Source organism: Lutra lutra, chromosome 10 (genome assembly GCF_902655055.1).
Source record: "Lutra lutra chromosome 10, mLutLut1.2, whole genome shotgun sequence".
NCBI classification, from domain to species: Eukaryota; Metazoa; Chordata; class Mammalia; order Carnivora; family Mustelidae; genus Lutra; species Lutra lutra.
Genome location: NC_062287.1, coordinates 24,743,245 through 24,762,055, shown reverse-complemented (window position 1 = coordinate 24,762,055; position 18,811 = coordinate 24,743,245). Strand labels below are relative to the sequence as shown.

General features: G+C 44.0%; 1 protein-coding gene across 1 annotated transcript in view; it reads right to left on the bottom strand.

The window, feature by feature from the left end:
* BARX2 (BARX homeobox 2) overlaps positions 1-18,422 on the bottom strand; it is a 74,513-nt gene extending 56,091 nt beyond the window's left edge. Inside the window, exon 1 of the mRNA XM_047693985.1 lies at positions 17,879-18,422. Within this exon, the coding sequence (XP_047549941.1) occupies positions 17,879-18,065 (187 nt within the window). The 5' untranslated portion in view covers positions 18,066-18,422. The remainder of the gene's footprint in view (positions 1-17,878) is intronic.
* Positions 18,423-18,811: the final 389 nt, after the last annotated feature.

Here is an 18,811-nt window from a genome sequence, read left to right as displayed (position 1 = left end):
CACTAAACTGTAAGACTATCCTTTTCATCGGAAAACTATTTAAGGGAGTCCTCCTGATCACTGGTTTTAAGAAAAGGCATTTAACAGGGCGCCTGGGTGGCTCAGTGGCTTAAAGCCTCTACCTTCGGCTGAGGTCATGATCTCAGGGTCCTGGGATGAAGCCCCACATTGGGCTCTCTGCTCAGTGGGGAGCCTGCTTTCCACCCTCTCTCTGCCTGCCTCTCTGCCTACTTGCGATCCCTCTCTGTCAAATAAATAAATAAAATCTTTCAAAAAAAAAGAAAAGGCATTTAACAAGAATGCTCAAAATAACAATATCCCTGGGGTGCCTGGCTGGCTTGGTGGGTAGAGCATGTGACTCTTTTTTTTTTTTTTAAAGATTTTATTTATTTATTTGACAGAGAGAGATCACAAGCAGGCAGAGAGGCAGGCAGAGAGACAGGAGGAAGCAGGCTCCCTGCTGAGCAGAGAGCCCAATGCGGGACTGGATCCCAGGACTCCGAGATCATGACCTGAGCCGAAGGCAGCGGCTTAACCCACTGAGCCACCCAGGCGCCCCGAGCATGTGACTCTTGATCTCAGTGTTGTGAGTTCCAGCCCCGTGTTGGGTATAGGGATTACTTAAAAACAAGATCTTAAAAAAAAAAAAAAAAAAAGCAAGGCAACAGTATCTTTAATGAGAACTGGACACAACCCAAAAGTCCATGGACAGAATGGATAAATACATTGCATTATATCTCTACACTGGGGAGCACACAGCCATGAAAAACAGAACAAACAGCAGCTACATATAACATACACGAAGCTTGGGAATGTAATGCTACATAAAGCACAAGTCATCAAAAATACACACGGGACGCTTGCATTTCTATAAAGTTCAAAAATGAAGAAAGCTAAGCAATCTCTGTTTTAGGGATACAAACATATGGTGAAACTACAGAGAAGAGCAGGGCAGAGAACTGAGACACTTGTTGCCTCTAGTGCAGGAAAAGAAGGGGACAGGGTCAGGGAGGGGCACAGGGTAACCGCAGGAGAAATGTCCTTCCCTTCAACTCAGTGGCAGGTACACAGGTATTCAGTTTTATCGACTCACATTTAATTTTTTTCTGATATTAACAATAAAATAAAATAGTGTTAAATTATATCCATCCTGGAACAGTACCTAAGGCAGTAAAGCGTAATGAGTAAAACACGGAACTGCGTCCATCTTTAGCTCACTTCGCAAATATGGACACTAATAGGTTCCCTTAGACTTCAGCCATGGAAGAACTTCACTGTTCTTCGGGGGAAAATACATCCTAATCATTCTAGGGACAGTTGTGTAGCCTGGAAATAAAGGATTGGGTAAGGAAAGTCAAATGAGTCATAATAAAAGAAAATCAGAAAAATTTTTTAAAAACATTGCTTACGATCTATTTTGCACCCAGCACCACTTTTAAAAATATGGAATTCAGGGCATCTGGCTGGCTCAGTCGAGAATGCGACTCCATTTTTAAAAATTTTTTATTTATTTAAATAACCTCTAACCTAATGTGGGGCTCAAACTCGCAATGCTGAGATCAAAAGTCGCTCACTCCTCTGACCACGCCGGCCAGGTGCCTCAAATGTGTGACTCTTGATCTCGGGGTTGTGAGTTCCAGCCCCCATGCTGGGTGTAGAGATTAGTTAAAAATAAAATCTTTAAAAATTCTTTTGAACTAAAAAATAAATAAAAAGAAAAGAAATTCTTCAGGAGTCTAAGCTCCCTATTAAGCAACAGAGCTCCCCATGTGTGACAAAGTTGTGATTTCTCTTCTCCTCCTCCAGCCATATTTTTTGAGTATCCCTGTTTGTCACACTCTGTGTGAACACTGTAGAAATCAGAGATTATCCCCTCCAGTACTTAATCTCTAACCATGTAAACTGTGATTTCCTCTCTTCTGCCACTATGCCACCCAAGCAGAGGTCTTTCTCTTTACTTCTCTGTTTCCTCATTTTTAAGTGCAAGGAATACTAGTCTTTCACATGAGTGTGGCAAGAACTAAATTCATTAATTCATGTAGGGCATTGAGAGCAGTGGCCGGCACACAGTAAGTGTTAAATAAATGTTTGCTGTTACATTTATTTTTGTTTTTATATTTATTTTGTTTTTCATTGTTATTATTGTCCCTTTGTCAAGTTCACCTCCACTTGGAGAAAGAAATCACAGGTAACATGCCCCATGAATGCTTCTCTTTGAGGTTGGATTTTACCCACCAACATCAGTGACTGTTTCTTCTTGAGTTAACCTACCTTCCGGGTACACACCCTTCACCAAGGCCATTTTAGGGGTAAGGCCAGTACCTGAGGGATTCTCAGCTCGGTGGTTGGATAAACACGAGGAGGAAGTTATCACCAGTCAGCTTCATTTCACACCTCCTACTTCCCAATGGGCTTCCTCAGTCCAAAGGCTGCCTGGGACAGGGGAAGTCTCATCCCAACCCCAAGCACCTAAAACAAAGTAAGAGTGCACTGAGCACCAGGGGAATCATGCTTTGTCCTTCTTGAAAGGTCTGGGAGCCCCGAACCCGAAAGGCTGAAAATTCCAAAGGCACATAGAGACGGGTGTGCATTTCCGCAGCAGAATGTGAGCCTACGGTCAAGTGCTTTACCCAGCCGTGCAAAGCCTCCCGGCTGGGGCTGTGATATTATAACTGCAGAACTTGTATTATTATTGCTATTATTTCCAGGGATGGGCAATAAGTTAAAGTCAAATAAGAAGCCTGTAAAATGTCACCCTCAATGTCAACCTCAATGTCAACCTCAAACAGATAAATGTCAGTCATTTGGATACTCCCAAGCTCTTGTAAGCTGTCATTCTCAGCTCTCCTCTGGGAAAATGAATTGAGAGTTGGGACAGCAAAGAAAATTTCCCAGAATTCAGCAGAATCTTGACCACTTTACTGTCAGTATTTCTAACCCCTCTCTTGGTACAGAAAAATCTTGTGTTATTTCTAGAAAGGTTTAGAAATTCACCCTTAGTTCCAAGAGCCTTGTCTCAATTTAAGAGCATCCCTGCAAAATTCCCACTAAACTCCCACTTCCAAGGTCGTTCACACGTCACAGGAGGACAACAGAACCTTGGTCTGTGGTGAATCAAAGGAGGGGTTTTGTGGCCTAGAATAACTAGGATGACGTCATCTGTTGTGGATCAGAAGTAACTTTATTAGCCAACTACGGAACCCTGATTCCAGTAGTCTAGTTCAAGGGCCTGCAAACCTTTCCTGTAAAGGGCCAGGTAGTAAAGAGTTTAGTTTTGGGGGGTCATTCCATCTCTGCCAAAACTGCCCCTCTCTGCTGTCACCCCAGGAAACCCACCAAACACAATATATTGGGGGGTGTGGCTTTGCCCCCATCAAACTTCATAGTCACTGATATCTGGACTTCACGTAATTTTCACGGGTCACAAAATGTTCTTCTTTTGATTTCTTTTCTTCCATTTACAAGTGGAAACACCAACAAATGTTAGCTCCTAGCCGTAGAAAAAACAGGTGGTGGGCCAAATGTGGCCTGCCTTTGGTCTCGCTGTCTTAAAAAAAAACACATAATGCATGTTATTACCCTGAAACGGAGGCAGTGAAGGGCCCAAGAGAGGTTTTCTGACAGGATTTGCACTGTGAACTCTGCTCCCACTCGCCCTGTTTACATATAGCAGGGGACATGCGATTTCCTGCCTGGCACTGTATGCATATGGTTACTGTATTATCGTATAATAATGATCTTTTGTGACCCAGGATGATGAAACTCTTCAACGCATCATTAATATATATGCTAATGAGGCAACATGCGTGGCTGGGCAGGCTGCTGCCCAATCAGGGGTTATCAACTGCCCTCCGGGACCAGGAACGCCTCTGGTAATAAGTAGGTACTCACCGGGCAATTTCCATAATGAAATATTCCATTCCCATTTTTGAATCTGTTTTCCTGATGGGGACAGCATATCTGTGCACAGAAGTCGAAGGACCCATGCTCCAAGCTTCAGTAGTATAACCTGTTTCCTGACCCCCAACTCTTCTTTCCTTGTTTGCCAACATTCTCTTCCACACCCCACCTCCCACCTTTCACCCATTTCTGCCTACTCCTCTCCTACTGGGTTACAAATGCAGACACAGTACTTCTCTGAATTCATAGCTTTAACAGAATATTCTCAACAGGCTGCCCCAAATCCCTATCTCTCATTGAGTCCTATTTCAACAATGGTCCTGAGGAACTTAGGGAACAAGGTGAGTCCTCCCTACACAAATCAGCCCCGTTCCATGGCAGCCATGATGACACACCAATGGGTCCTACTCCACCTGCTTTCACCTGCCCCTCCCCCTACCACTGAGCCTGGACGATGTCACAAGACACTGCTTGTAGGAATCATCACTGTAAATGGTGGGACAGATGTCCCGCCCTGTTCACCGGGCTCACACCATTGAAAGGGAGAACTCCTCGAGAGAATTTTTCTCACCCTATGGAGGGGATTAATCAATTAAAGTATTTCATTAGCAGATACTGGACCTCCTAAGATACCACTGACTAGTCAAGAAACAATTCCAGGAGAAACCTATGTCCAACTCCTGTCCACGCAGCTCCTTCAACACAACAGCCAGCATTACCACTTGGAATGAAATCTTAAACTAGCCCCATGAGCAATTTAAAAGCTGTAAACCAGGGCCTTTATTTGGAACTCCCTGTGAATCACAGACCCAATAATATACTGGGACAACAACTGTTTCCCAACCTGCTACCTTTTCCACATCGCCAATTAAAAAAGATCCCAACTGAATTTTTTTCTCTCAGTACGCTGAAATAAGAGAATATTTGGGCTCTCTTGCACAAGAAGGGACTATCCTGAACTGTACTCTTCAAAGAAGAAAAGAATGCAAACTTGCTGGGAAATCCTGCCACTTTTCTGAAACAGTTCTTGAGATACACAGCTATATGATGAAATATTTCCTATGGGTAATTATTCCCAAGCAACTCTTGTAAAAGAATAAAGGAACAAAGCACATTTTGTGACGATGTCACATTGGCCTGTTTGTGCCACTCGTTTAGGAATTTACAAAATTCTGAATTCATATTACCAAACAAGAAGGTGAGGAATCTAACATACCTATTCATGAAGACTTGACCTCAGCTCACAGACCACCCGGGTTGCAAGCAGCCTTAAGAGGCAGTTGGTGCTGTGACATAACTCACAAGAATGCCCTGGAGTGAAGGGGTTGTTTTTAAAGATATTTAGTTTTTTTTTAGTTTAATTCATCAAGAATAGTGACTTTTCTCTAAAGGGCTGTGCTTCAGTCAACCAAGATGCGGTTATGATTATAAGACTATTATTTTCAACAGAAGCTATCAGTTAGTGAGCATTTACAAGCCAGGAACTATGCTAAGACCTTTGTATTCATTATCTCATTTAACCTACATGACTAACCCTAGGCAGCTAATATTTTTTTAATATTTTTTTCCTTTTGTAGATTAGGAAATTGAGTGTCAGGGAGGTTAAGTGACTTGCCGAAGGTCAAGCAAACAATAAAATGCACACAAACCCAGTACCCTCTGACTCAAAATCCATCCACTAGGATCACTCCACTAAACAGCTTCCTGCATTCGAGTTGTGGGGTACAAATTACCTCAATCTCACCATTAAGCTGATATCTATACTACAGTGATTCCCAACCTTGACCTTTCATTATAAACTCTTTTTAAAAACAGAGACTCCAAGGGGTGCCTGGGTGGCTCGGTGGGCTCAGTGGGTGCCTTCGGCTCAGGTCATGATCTCAAGGTCCTGGGATCGAGCCCTGCATCGGGCTCTCTGCTCATCGGGGAGCCTGCTTCCTCCTCTCTCTCTCTCTGCCTGCCTCTCTCCCTTCTTGTGATCTCTGTCTGTCAAATAAATAAACAAAATCTTAAAAAAAAAAAAAAAAGAGAGACTCCCAGAACTCACCCCAAGCCCCACAACATATAATGTGAAACAAATTAGTCTCTTAATGAAGTGATGCCAAATAAGAGGTCAGATATTTTTCCCCACTAAACTTACTAGTGAGTATTTCATGAAAAATATTTCAAGCCTTCACTCTCCGGGCAACTGGTGGTCATCTAGTTGTTAAGCATATTCTCTGGTTCACAAGAATGAATGGATGATGGATGGAGGGAGGGATGTATGGGAATTCCACCCTTGAGCCCCAGAGAAAAGCTTTCTTCAGAGGACCTCAGCTCATGGAAGTAATGTGACCAAAGAAGCCTCAGGCATGTCACACGGATCAGGACACCTGGAGCAAGGAGATGGGTTCAGAATCACAACGCCAGAAGGCAGTAGGTCTACGATCTCGCTTCCTCCAAAGACATTACCACTTCTTAGAATTCGTCTAGATGCATTTAGAGACCCAAATAATCACGGAAAAGGAAAGGCTGACTGGCACACAGTGATTGTAAATATGTATAAAGGAGTTAACAGGTGCAAAATAAATTCCTTCACAAAGTTCATCAGACCTTGCTTTATATACAGTATGGACCCGCCCCACCCCACGGAAAGGAACAGGCTTGACTTCTAACTTGCATACTTCCCTATAATTACACATAGCATGGAGCTTTATACGAAAGAAACAGACCTGAATTCCAATCTCAATGGTGCCACCTACTCATGTGACCTTGCTGCCCTTTCTTCATCTCCCCGAGTTTCCCTTTTCCCATCCAAAAAGCAGTGCTTACAATAGCAATGATTTCATTAACATAAACACCTTCATGTAGGCAAACACCTTATATCTGCCACAGGGTTACCATTTACACTTATTGTTATTGTTATTTTGCAGTTACTTAAAAAGTGAAACGCACTCTGTTGGCACAGCAATTGTTCCAACTGCCAAGGCTCGAGGTCCCAGTTTAAAAAAAAAAAACAAAACAAAACCCAAACCAGTACTCCAATAGAATGTTCCTTTATGCTGCGCTCAACACCGGGGATCGAAAACGTGCTTCCAAGTTACACAGCTGTCTAACGTGCTAAGAGCAATAATGAGTTGCCATGATATGCAGGGATAACAAAATTAACAACACCCTCCAAACAGTCTCCTCTGGGGCGACTGACCAATTATTTCCATAAAATGCTCAGTCATGAGAAGAAAAGGACTTGGGCTGGAACCTAAGTCAAATATATCCCTATCTGTCTCCTTGGGTGAAAACTTGCTAAAAAGCCACCGTGGCTATTCTAAGTCCTCGCCTGTTTTTTTCCCAAGTAGTTGCAAACGGAAGATCCAAGGTGGCTCTCTCCAATTTGTTGCCAGTTCCGGAGCCCATTGGTCGCGAGAACAAGTCCTTCTGCGAGTTACTTACTCCGAGAGTCGCACGGCAGCTCTTTGGAACTTTTCTTCGTAATGTGTACTCCATTTGCAGCCTCCAGCCCAGCCAGTCCCTTTTATGAGGAATAAGATTCCACAGAAAAGATCCAGAAGGTTGACTGAGCAAGACGCAGCGAAAAGTGCCGTCTGTTTGATTTCCTCCAGCCACTGCGTGAGTCCACGCGGGTCAGATGAATTGTAGACTTGCTCCTGCAAACCATGAAAGTCCGCTCGCTGGCAATAAATCTGACAGATCCACCGTCCCCTCGGCCGTGTCCAATTTGGCCACAGTCCTCTAGATGTGGTCATTAATTCCTGCTGACTGTGGCTGTCACTGCCGAGCACCGGTAAAAGCTCAGCGACACCGGCTGCGGATGATCTGGGTGGGACGCAGGCCCTAAAGTGCTTGGATTGATTTGCTTCTCCGTATGCACAGTGGACTCCTGGGCAATAAGGGGTTTGGGGTGCACTCAAAAAATCACCGTTGAGCTTCTGACTCCCCGCAAGACTGAACTACTAACAGCCTACTGCTGACCGGAAGCCTTACCGGCAACATAAACGGCTAACACGTGTTTTGTATTCTGCGAACACGTAAGCCGGAGGAAAGAAAACGTTACGAAGAAAATAGTAAGGAAGAAAAAAATGCATCTATAGTGCTATATAGAATTTATTTTAAAAAATTCATGCATAATTGGACCTGTGCAGTTCAAACCCGTGTTGTGCAAGGGTCCACTGTATTTAGGCAGAAAGGGATGGTCGAGGAAGAGGAACGCGTTGGCCAGCTCTTGACTGTACGAACTGTTTCTGAAGATCTTGTGCACTGAAGAGTATTTTTCCCTCTGAAGGGACACAGAAGGATAAAGCTCCCAAAGGCCACTTTTTGGTCAAAATGTCTTAGAGCACTATTTCTAAACTGGAACAAGGTTGCAGAGAAAAGAGAAATGTCCCGGCTGTTAAGACCGACTGAACAGATGTCACTGTAGAGTAACACGGTCTCCGTTACCTTCTCCAAACCGTAGGATGGCCATTTATTATCCCTAACACACAGCTCTCTGTGGGATTTCCACGGTAACAGTTCTCATCCCTTCCTAACAAGCCCTGCTACCACACATGAATGCTTTCACAGCAAATCATGGTTCCAAAACATAAGGAGAACTTACCCAGTTTACACGCCAACACCAATATCATTGGTCCCTGTTTATAATCTACATTTTAACATTTTTAGATTCTTTGGTATTCCTAGCTGTCCCTAGACAATTTTAAGTTAAATTGTCCATAGCAATGGACCACAGGTCAAAAGCCAAGGGTTGTATAACAGCTCAGCAAATAGATACAAAAGCAAGACGCAATAAAAGACAACTGATTGTGATTTTAAACATCAACAACGTTAAGAAGGGAAAACAACCTAATGACTCTTGCTTGCATGATTATTGATGTGTATCTGAAATAAACAAACACTTCAAGGAGCAATTTCCTCCTAGTCCTAGTGACGGGCTCAGAGATGGTTTACTCATATGCAAAAGTATCACTTGGGGGAATGGCAGCTATCTTGGTGATAAATAGTATCCCCATCTAGCCAGGGGAGGAAAGTGAGATCCAAAAACCAATTACAGAAGCTACAGTGGTTGTTTTAGTGAGACTTGTACACATGTGTCTAATTATAAAGTGTTCTTATTTCCCTACTGTGAGACTGCCTACAAGTTCTGCATTTAAAAGCTTCTGTGTCAGGACAGAAAAGCTATTAAGAAAACCATCAAGCGTTCCACAAGATCAAGGGCTTTGTGAGTATGTGAGGTCTCCCATACTATCACTTTTCAATGTTTATACTATGAAAAATTTCAAACATAGAGAAAAGTACAAAGAGTAATGTAATGAACATCTGTATACCCATGACCAGGCTTTGCTAAATCTGAATGCTTAGCCATATTTACATTAGGCCTTTTCTTTCCCTTAATAAATAATTACACAGGAAAATAAAGACCCGTGGGTAGTCCTCCTCATCCCATACCCTTGCCTCCCTCAATAATATAAACTATTAGTCTGCATGTTTTCAAGCAGTATATAAATAGTATCAATCTACAACTTGTTTTATTCTCAACACTGTCTTTCTAAAACTCACCCACATTCAGACACGTAGAATATGGTTCTGGCTCATTCATTTTCATAACACAGAATTTCATTGCATGAATAGACATATTTTGTATCCTTTTTTCCTTCTGAAGAGTGGTTTATTTTAGATTTGTCACTCTCATAAGCAACACAGAAATGACCATTCTTAAACATGTGTCCCTTTGCACACGTGTACAGTTTTCTCACGGCATCACCCCAGAGGTAGGGCTCCTGGGCTGTAGCTTTTCTGGGTGTTACCACACGGCTCTCCGAAGAAATTGTACCAAAAAAATATTCCCACCATCAGTGTATGAGAATGTCTATCATGCCACATCGCTGTCCTCAATCGAGAGTTTTGGATTCTTTAATTTTTCTCTATCTGGTCATGTGAAACGGTACGTCATTTTAATTTGTGTTTTCCTGATTCCCAGGGAGGCAGAACATGCTTTCATCTTTACTGTCTAAATATTCATCTCTAAGAACTTTAAATCTTTCTACTTGCCTTTTTACTGCTTTGTACGTGATCTTTATGTGTCCATGTGACTTTGGGAAAGTTACTTAATTTCTTGGCTTCCCATCCATGGCAGTAATAATACCTACCTCCTAGGGATGACTTCTAGCTGATCTTAAAGCTCTTAGCCCAATGCCTATTAAATGATAGGCACTCAAAAAGAAAAAAGTCACCCTTTCTAGTATGGTTACAAATATGAAGAAGGGCATTCAGGGTATTTCTAGCATTTCTCCCAAGTTTGTAGCTGCCTCTGGGATAAATAAAACAGGACTCAAGAGGAGGAATCTCAGCAAATTTCTTTGCCCAGGCGGCTCCCTCACCACAGAAGACATAATATCAGGACTTGGTTGTTTGTAAACTACCACGAGGGAAATGTACAAAGTTGATTCTCCTAGCCATCGCTTAAACTAAACTTCCACGTTACACTTCCTTCAATATACAAGCGGTCGTGACCTTGTCTTTGAAATGACCGTAATCCTGAATTTCAACAAAGGTTAAGTTACACAGTGCAAGGAACTCTGAGAAGAGGGAAGTGAGTGCTGGAGGTTGGCAGGTGAATCAGTATTAGGGACCTGCTGGGCATTCCTGGGTGGAGATAAAGCTATGGCTTCCTAAGATTCCACCAAGCCCTACACCATTCCATCTTCCCACATCATAAGCAATCCTTGAATTAGAAAAGCGAAAAGAAAATCACATTGCTTATCACACACATAAGTTGTTTTTTTTGTTTTTTGTTTTTTGTTTTAAATAATGACACTGACATCACCAAGGCAGCAGGTAATCCTGCATGACTCACACTGTGAGAATGCTTATGTGTCCCCCATACCCAGAAGAATATGTTCCTCGGGACATGCTGGTAAGCTAGAAGGATGCAATAAAAAGGAGCCACGTAAGCTTGTCTGCTTGGACTCTTAACATATTTAGTTTCGTGCGGGGATCCTCCCAGATTGGCTTCTATTCAGCCGTATCTTGAACTTTCCTTGGAGAAAGGCCATGTTCTTCTTTCTGAGCTCTGCCAGTGGGAGTCAGGGAGCGTAGATCGCTGTCTTCCAGGCCTATCAAGTAGTCCTGACATCAGCTTCAACTGGTGACTGGCAGGGTCCCTTTTCAGATGTACTTGCACATCATCTAACGTTCAGAATTCTCTCCCTCCGTATTTAATTTCAACGGGCGCTGAAGAAACCAGAGACTTAGCTTTGCAGCTAAAGAAAGAGGCCCTCTATCCCCATATCTTCTCCAGGGCAATCATGTGTCAGAGTCAACTCCAGCCCAAACATAATTAGACCATCTTCTGATACCTATCTAGCAGCACTGCTTTCTTCCTTAAACGTGTGCCAAGTTTCCACTTTCAAGAAGTTAAATTGCCATATAAAAATGCCCTGGTGATGATGAGTAATTAGACACTGTAATGGAAAATTAACTGTGTTTTTATTTAGAGCATTCATTTTAACAAGACTCTTTTTTTTCTTTCCTAACTGTTCTTAAGCCACAATGAAAATACATTAAAACCTGAGGGGTTGGGGAGGTTTTCTGGTTAAAAACAAACACACACACACACACACAAAACACACACATAAACTTCTTCCTGGAACCACTTACTTTGCGAATATCACCAAGTTTATCCAAGGTTCTGATCTGAACCACATTATTATTGCATTCTAAGGCCAATTCTCACCCCGTCATCTGTGCTGTGGAGGAAGAAATAGCCATTCCAACCCCACAGGCCGCTAATGCAGAGGTAGGCACTGGAGAGGCGGCACACGGGGGCTTGTCACACGTGGGGAGCCTTCTCCCTAATACCCTACAGTCCCCTCTTCCCCTCTCTGTTCCTGTTGCTGCCAAGGGAAGCAGGGTGCTTGCAGCCGTGGCTCCAGACGGCTCCGTGAGCAGCCGGGGGCTCTGGGCAGCCCTCCGTGAGGAAGCTGTGAGATTGGGGTTCAGCTCTGGGGCCGCACTAAAAACGACCCCACGACATGGCACGTGCGACGGCCTTCCCCAAGGAAGAAGGGCGAATGAGGCTGAAATCTGGACATCTCATCCCAGTCCCCACAGCCCTCTAGTCCCATGTTCCAGTGATGAGTTCATCATGGGTTCAGCCACAGGACCTGAGTGCACTTCGATCTGAAGCTGGATGAGGGGCCAGCGGGGCAGTGTCCCACTGGCAGTGTCCCTACCCATACAAGTTCACGGGTGTCATACCAATGAGGGAGCCTCAGACCATGTGGCCTACCTAAGCTTTCCAACTTTGTTCCTGCGGGACCTCAAAAATAAAGTGCCAATGACACCTAAAAATGCTTCTGGCCTGACATTTATTCAGCCCTCCACAGTGAACACCGAATGCTGGGCAGTGCCCAGGCCCTGGGTCTCTTGTTTCAAGGGGCTCCCTGTGTATCCAAGTAAAATCAATCTTCACCATTGACTATCCAGGCACTGACAAGCATTTCAGAAGCCCCCTTAGGTTGGCCCGTGCAGTCCCACAGAAGGACAGTGGGCTTCAGGCAAGGCTCCCTCGAGCAGCTACAGAAGTTTCAGGGAAACCTGCTCTTTTTCTTTTCCCCTATCCCTTCCTTTTGTGGGTTTATTTTTTCCCAGTTTAATCTCTCCTTATAATTTAAACAACCTTTTCGTTACAGCTTTCCCTATAGATCCCTGGGACTTATTCGACCTAACAATCTTTTCACTTCGATTCCTCAGCTGGGTTACAACCAACAACTTTGTATAGTCCACGCTTATATCCAAATGTGGTTTCAATCTGGACACACAACCCACAAGAACACCGGCAGACTGGCTTCAGCAAAGAAGTATCACAAACACCGTTTCATTCTGGCTGTATTTAACGAGGTTAATATGACATGTTGGCTGGCAATGACACCCCTTAGGGGGAGTTCAAACAGAAAAAGCTATCTGGTGAGCAAAAGTATTTGTCACAATGCTCCCCGGTCCCAATGCCAAACTGCCCAGTATGTTCTAGAGAACGACAAAGAAGGGTTTGACAGTGGTTCTACGGATAGTTTAGAGGAATCTGTAAAGTATCCCAACTGTGAGTCAAGATTTAGAGTAAACGGGAACGTAATGAACTCGTTAACAGTGCCATCACCGAGCAAGAATGAAGATGTGTTGAATGAAATTGCTGAATTCAATGATACTAAAGACTGCAGACATTTGGAGAGGCATTTTAACCTGTGGACTAAATTTCTAATCATTTTCCCCTTGGTTATTAGGGAAATCAGAACCAGAGAAGAAACCGCTGAGAAGCTATATTCACCAGTTAAAACAGACTCCCTGGGGAGCCCCTCAGACTCTCTGTTTCACAAAGGAGTTATAAAATTGAAGGAGTAAATGAGACAACAACTGAGGAGGCCCAAAGAGCTCAGCTCCAGATCCACTCTGACTCTGGATGAGTCCTATAGCCTGTGCATACCTCGATTTGTTTACCCTGAGAATGGGAACAGGAGGAGCAGTTATAAATAATCACTAATAAATGCCCATCTGCCTCTGGCAGAAATACACATGCCTGTTGATAATGGTCACCCTCCCAAACCCCAGTCTACCTTTTTCCATTCCAATGGAATTACATTCCAATCCCCAACCCTGAGACTAAAACCCTGAGGGTTTTAGTCTCAGACTGAAAGACCACACTGAGATTTGGGGAGTCCCGGGAGCCAACCCCATGAAGCAATGGCTGGCCGCCTAACTCCCAAGAAGTCATTACATGTGTCCCCACCTCATTTCATTTTTCACTGGGATGACACCCAATCTTTGTGATAAAATGAACCCAAAGACACCACCCCAAAGAATTTGTTTCTCTTGGATCCACCAAAGCATAAAATGTTCTCAATGCCACCTCTTCAGATAAACACCCTTCCCCAAGTGCCCCTCTTAACTGGCTAGTTGACTGTCCCTTGGGGGCGAGTGCCCAGACTTATCCCGGGTATGTGACCAGGTTGGAAAAGTCTTCCTGATTTCTGAGTACCCTAACAAGGACGGCTGTGCAGAGCGTGGACTAAAATGGTGTCTAAGCACTGATGCGACCCTAGCGCCTCACAAAAAAAGGACACTGTGTTCTGGGAGATTGGTCTGTGATCTCTGTGACCCCTTCCAGCTCCGTACCTCCACAGTTGGTTCTACAAGGCCAGCCAGTGAAGGTTCCCAGGAGACCCAACAGAACCATTCCCCCAGGGAAGGTGAAAGAAATTCATCTGTAGGTTTCAGTGGGTTAATGAAAAGTGGGACCCATGTGCGGGTCCCAGGCAGCACAATGTCCAAATATCTACATTCACCTTCCCCTGCAAAACGCACATGGGCAAGGCTAGGGTCATTCTAGGTTCTAAGTTTAAATATCATAGAATTGTAAGTAAGTAGCACAGCAGGCTGGCTTCTCAGTATCCTCAAGAAAACTCGTAGGATAAATTGTTATACCTTTGTTTTCGTGAAGCAGGCCATTCATCTTTTCCACCCTCTGTCTCTAAATATCAAACTGAAAGACAGAGCCTTCAAAAATGACCCGCCGGCATCTCTGCCCCGTACTCCACCCCGAGAAGCCAGATTCCTTCGAGCAACTCTTCCACCAAGAAACAGTAATCACGACCAGAAAAATGAAATTATGCACTCAAGAGTTCAGCAGTATTTATGACAGCCTAAACGGTACCTCATTTTTAGCTTTTACTCACTGTCAAAGTTCTAATGTTTCTGAGAGATTGTTAACCGATTTCTAAATGGCAATATATTTCCATTCCAAATGGTGATGTCTGTTACCACATTTAAAAATAAAACCAACGTGTTATATACTAAATAAATCCCAAACATATTTCACACCTCATCAGGGGTCCGAGCAACAAACTTTTCTTTCAAATGGAGGCTCTCTTTGGACGTGGTGTTGTAAATTTTATTTTAAATCTAATGACAAATGCTCCTTCAGTTCGCCTTCAAAGGACAGGATCCCCTTTCTCACTGTCTAGTTTGTGATGTAGAACATCTCTTGGGAAACTTAAATAAATTTAGAGACAGCCTTCTAAGCCTAAAATTACTGTATTTGTAATAAGAAAGGGCCTATTTAAATAAACGACAATTTTTTTTTTTTTTTTGGAGGTGAGCATTCCATCAAGATTAGCCTGTCTAATAATAAACTGCTTTCAGGTAATGATCTGCTTAATGAAAAATGTTTCCATTTCTCAATTTACTTGAAGACATGCTCTTCTGCCTGAGGAGTTTCAGTACCATAAATTGGCATTTGGATTACTAAATCTAAACAATGTGGACTGCTTAATTATGTAGAGGCTTCTTAAATGCTGTAGCTTTTTTTTTTTCACCCCAATTTTATATGCTTATTGTGCAGGGTGATAATTTTTTTTTAATCTTATTTCATTATTTTACCTGGCAAAGTTCACTTTTGGTAGTTATTTAAATCTTAAAAACAGCAAATCAATGGATGAGGACAAGTTCAGTAATTTCAACTCCTTTGTATGCCTTCCACTGGACTTGAACTTTTTACATATCGGTTCTACCAAAAGCGCTAAATATTTATCTCTATCCAGAAAAAAAAATACATATATATATACATACATATGTAAATACATATAGTTGTATTGAATGTAGAAAGCCACTAACTTAATGCCATTTTTAATAAAAAAGATTAAATTTATCCAGTCTAAGATTTTTGATCTTGAACATTTTGATCTTAACTGTTAAAAACAACAAAAATGCTTTGAAAGCATGGTATTTGCAAAACCCTTGAGAAGTCACTAATGGGATTCCCATGATCTAATACATGTAAGGCTTTAACTGTAATTGTAAACCCACTAAAGGCTTATGACCTGAAAGTATGGACTATTGTAGCCAGTTTTTATGGGTTTAATTCCACTGGCAAATCCCACTTTCTGTATTTTAAATTTCAAAGAGCACAAAATCACAACGTTTTTCGTAAGAACCATCTAAAGGAAGTAAACACTGGAATGACAGGGCAAGAAAACCATTAGCAACAACCACCCTTTCACACAAACCATCAATGAACTTAAAAGCCCAAGACCAAGCAAAACTTTTAGTTTGTGATACATGTGCAATTCACCCTTAACATTCTCAAAACTACCTATGAATCATCTTATTTTCCTCTGACTTATTTCCATACAAGGCTCAGTGAAACACAGAACTTAGCCCCTATTGATGACTGGATCACTGTTTTCTGAGACTATTTATTACTTTTTTTTTTTTTTTTTAAGCACGTTTTTACTATGATCCCATTCCGTGACTGCTGAAAGCCAGGAAAATTTGCCTTCGGGTCAATGCGGAAGACAAAGTCATTAAAAACTGTGCCAGCCCTGAACTAAACTCAAATATTCAGAATTGTTCTGTTTCCTCCTTAGGTCCTGCAGAAATGCAATTCGTAGCAGGGTGTACTGAAATTTGTGATTAATCTTTTTTTTTTTTTTCCCCTCAAGGAGGTTTGACTTATTATAACAAGTGATGATTTATGCTCAACACAAGACTCAGCCTACCTCCCCTATCTAATATACAGGTAGACTACTCATTCAAGGGTATATATATATGCATGGCAAGCACATAAATGTAAAAATATAAACATCAAGGATATCTACCTTATTTCCAAAGTTTCTTATTTGTTTCTTCTCTCATATACTTCTTGGTCCTTAAAATTTAATATTACAAGTCCTCTTATGGGCTATCAGGCCCAATTCTACCTTACAGATAAAATTTATTTTACAAAGGCATAACTTAATATTGTAATCATTTCATAACCAAATACATGTGGAAACAACTTGGTTTTCAAAGAACTTTGCTGTAAGTATTTACATACATTATTAACTGATGGTCCTACAGTGACAACCTATTAAATCAAAAGAAAATACAGGATTCTAAGCATGGTGCACTAGAAGCTTCTGGCCTGGATATTTAAAAAAAAAATCTTTTAAAAACACTGCTAGCTCTTCACTTTACTTTTTCAGTGGAAGTAACAATTTTTTTTTTCTTTCAGGGCATCCATGCAACAAACATAACCTCAAAGTTTCTTTTAGTTGGGAAATACTAAATTTTTACCTTTAGATGAAAGCACAGTCACTATTTTTGATAAAAAATTGCTTGAACTTCTCTCTCTTTTTTTTTTTTTTTCTATACCTGCTTTTCCATAGCCTAAATCCTTATAAAGCCAGGGCACTTTGAAACTTGGATATTCTCTTAATGCACTCAAAGTTTTCAAAATACCTTTGGATTTACTTTCCACATAAACCTACGACTTTTTCAAAGTATTTATAAAATGTTCTTTATCTTTCCTAGCAGTCTTGGTTAGGCTCTTGTGGGTAGAGGAAACCAGACGTGAAGAATGTTTTTATTGTTATAACTGTTGTTTTTTTCAGTCCCTTAAAACCAAAAGGGGGTGATCTCCCCAGCTTGCACTGCAGGCAGAACTACTGCCCCAGAGGGAGAGCCTTGTAAGTGAAGTTCAATTTCAGGGTTTGGTTAAGAACCTCAGGACACCGATTTACTTGTAAAATCCCCAGTGGAGACAGGAGGAGGCTGGACAACTGAACTCAAGGCGAGCAGCAACACCACCACTTCCCGAAAAGAGTATTTAGGCGCTGAACCGGGTCAAGGGTTTGAACTTTCTGACCGAAAAACCACAGCAGCGCCGGGGAGGAGGAAGTTTTCTTCCCCGAGCAGGATCGCCGGCGTGGCACGAGCGGCCGCTGCTCTGGGCCCGCCGCCTCTGCTCCACGGCCAGCCTTGCGATCGACACCTTGCCTGGCCCGTCCCAGGTCGCCGACGCCTCTGCGATGCCCGCCGTGGACGAGTCTAGTCCCTCCGGCACCGAATCCCCTCGCCCTCCGGTGGGAGGACGGAGGCAGGAAGGCGCCTGACGCCCGCGGGAGAGCCACCGCACCCGACTAATGCCCCCACCACCGGCAGGGCGTCTTACCGGTACAGGAATGCAGGGGCTTGGGTCGCACGACCAGCGACGGGCACACGGAGTAGAGGGAAAGTTTCTCAAAGTAATCGCAGGTCTCCTTGGAAAGGATCTCGTCAATCATGAAAGTCTTGTAGCGCCGCCTGGCTGTTTTGAGCTGGCCGGGCGAGCTCAGCCGCAGCTCCGCGTGGCAATGCATGGTGAGCCGGGGAGAGCGCCTGCCGGCCTGGGCCGCAGGAACTGGTGCGCCGGCGGGAGCCTGGGTCCCGCTCCTCCGCCGCCGGGGATACGGCGGGCTCGGGAGGCGCGCAGAGGGGAGCGGGCACCGGGCGCGCCGGCCGCGCGTCTAGACCCACCCGCGAAGCAGCATCTTCGCGGAGCCTTTTTGGGACAGCGCAGCTGTCAATCAGCGCACGCTTCCTGCGGGGCCTGGTGCCGAGCCGCGCCGAGGGGCGTCGGCGCCCACCCCGCCCAGCCCAGCCCGCCCGTGCAAGTCGACCGCGGACCTGCACGCCTCGTGCCCGCCTCTCTCGCTCGCCTCCTCCCGCCTCGCGGTGTCTCGCGCTCCTCTGCCAGCCTCTCTATTTTAAGACACTCGCTTTGGCTCTCCTCCCCGCCCCCCTCCTGGGACGAGCTCCAGGTGTGTGTGCAGGGTGTGCGCGCTCGGGTGTGCGCGCGGTGCGCGGAGCGCGCGCCGCCCCCGCCCGCGGGCCGGGCCTGGGCCGCTCCTCGGCGATCCGACCCCGCGCACCTCCTGGACTGGGTCGGGTGCGCGCAACCCGCAACCGGGGGAGCAGGCGCGTCTAGGTCTCTTGCTAGAAAGAAGTCGAGTCCTTGCTGAGGCTCCCGAGGCTGCGGGCCACAGAGCCGACGCCCCAAGGACCCGTGGGTCGTTCTTCTCGGTTTCCCAAGGACCCGCGGCCTCCTCTGCAGTTCTACGCTTCG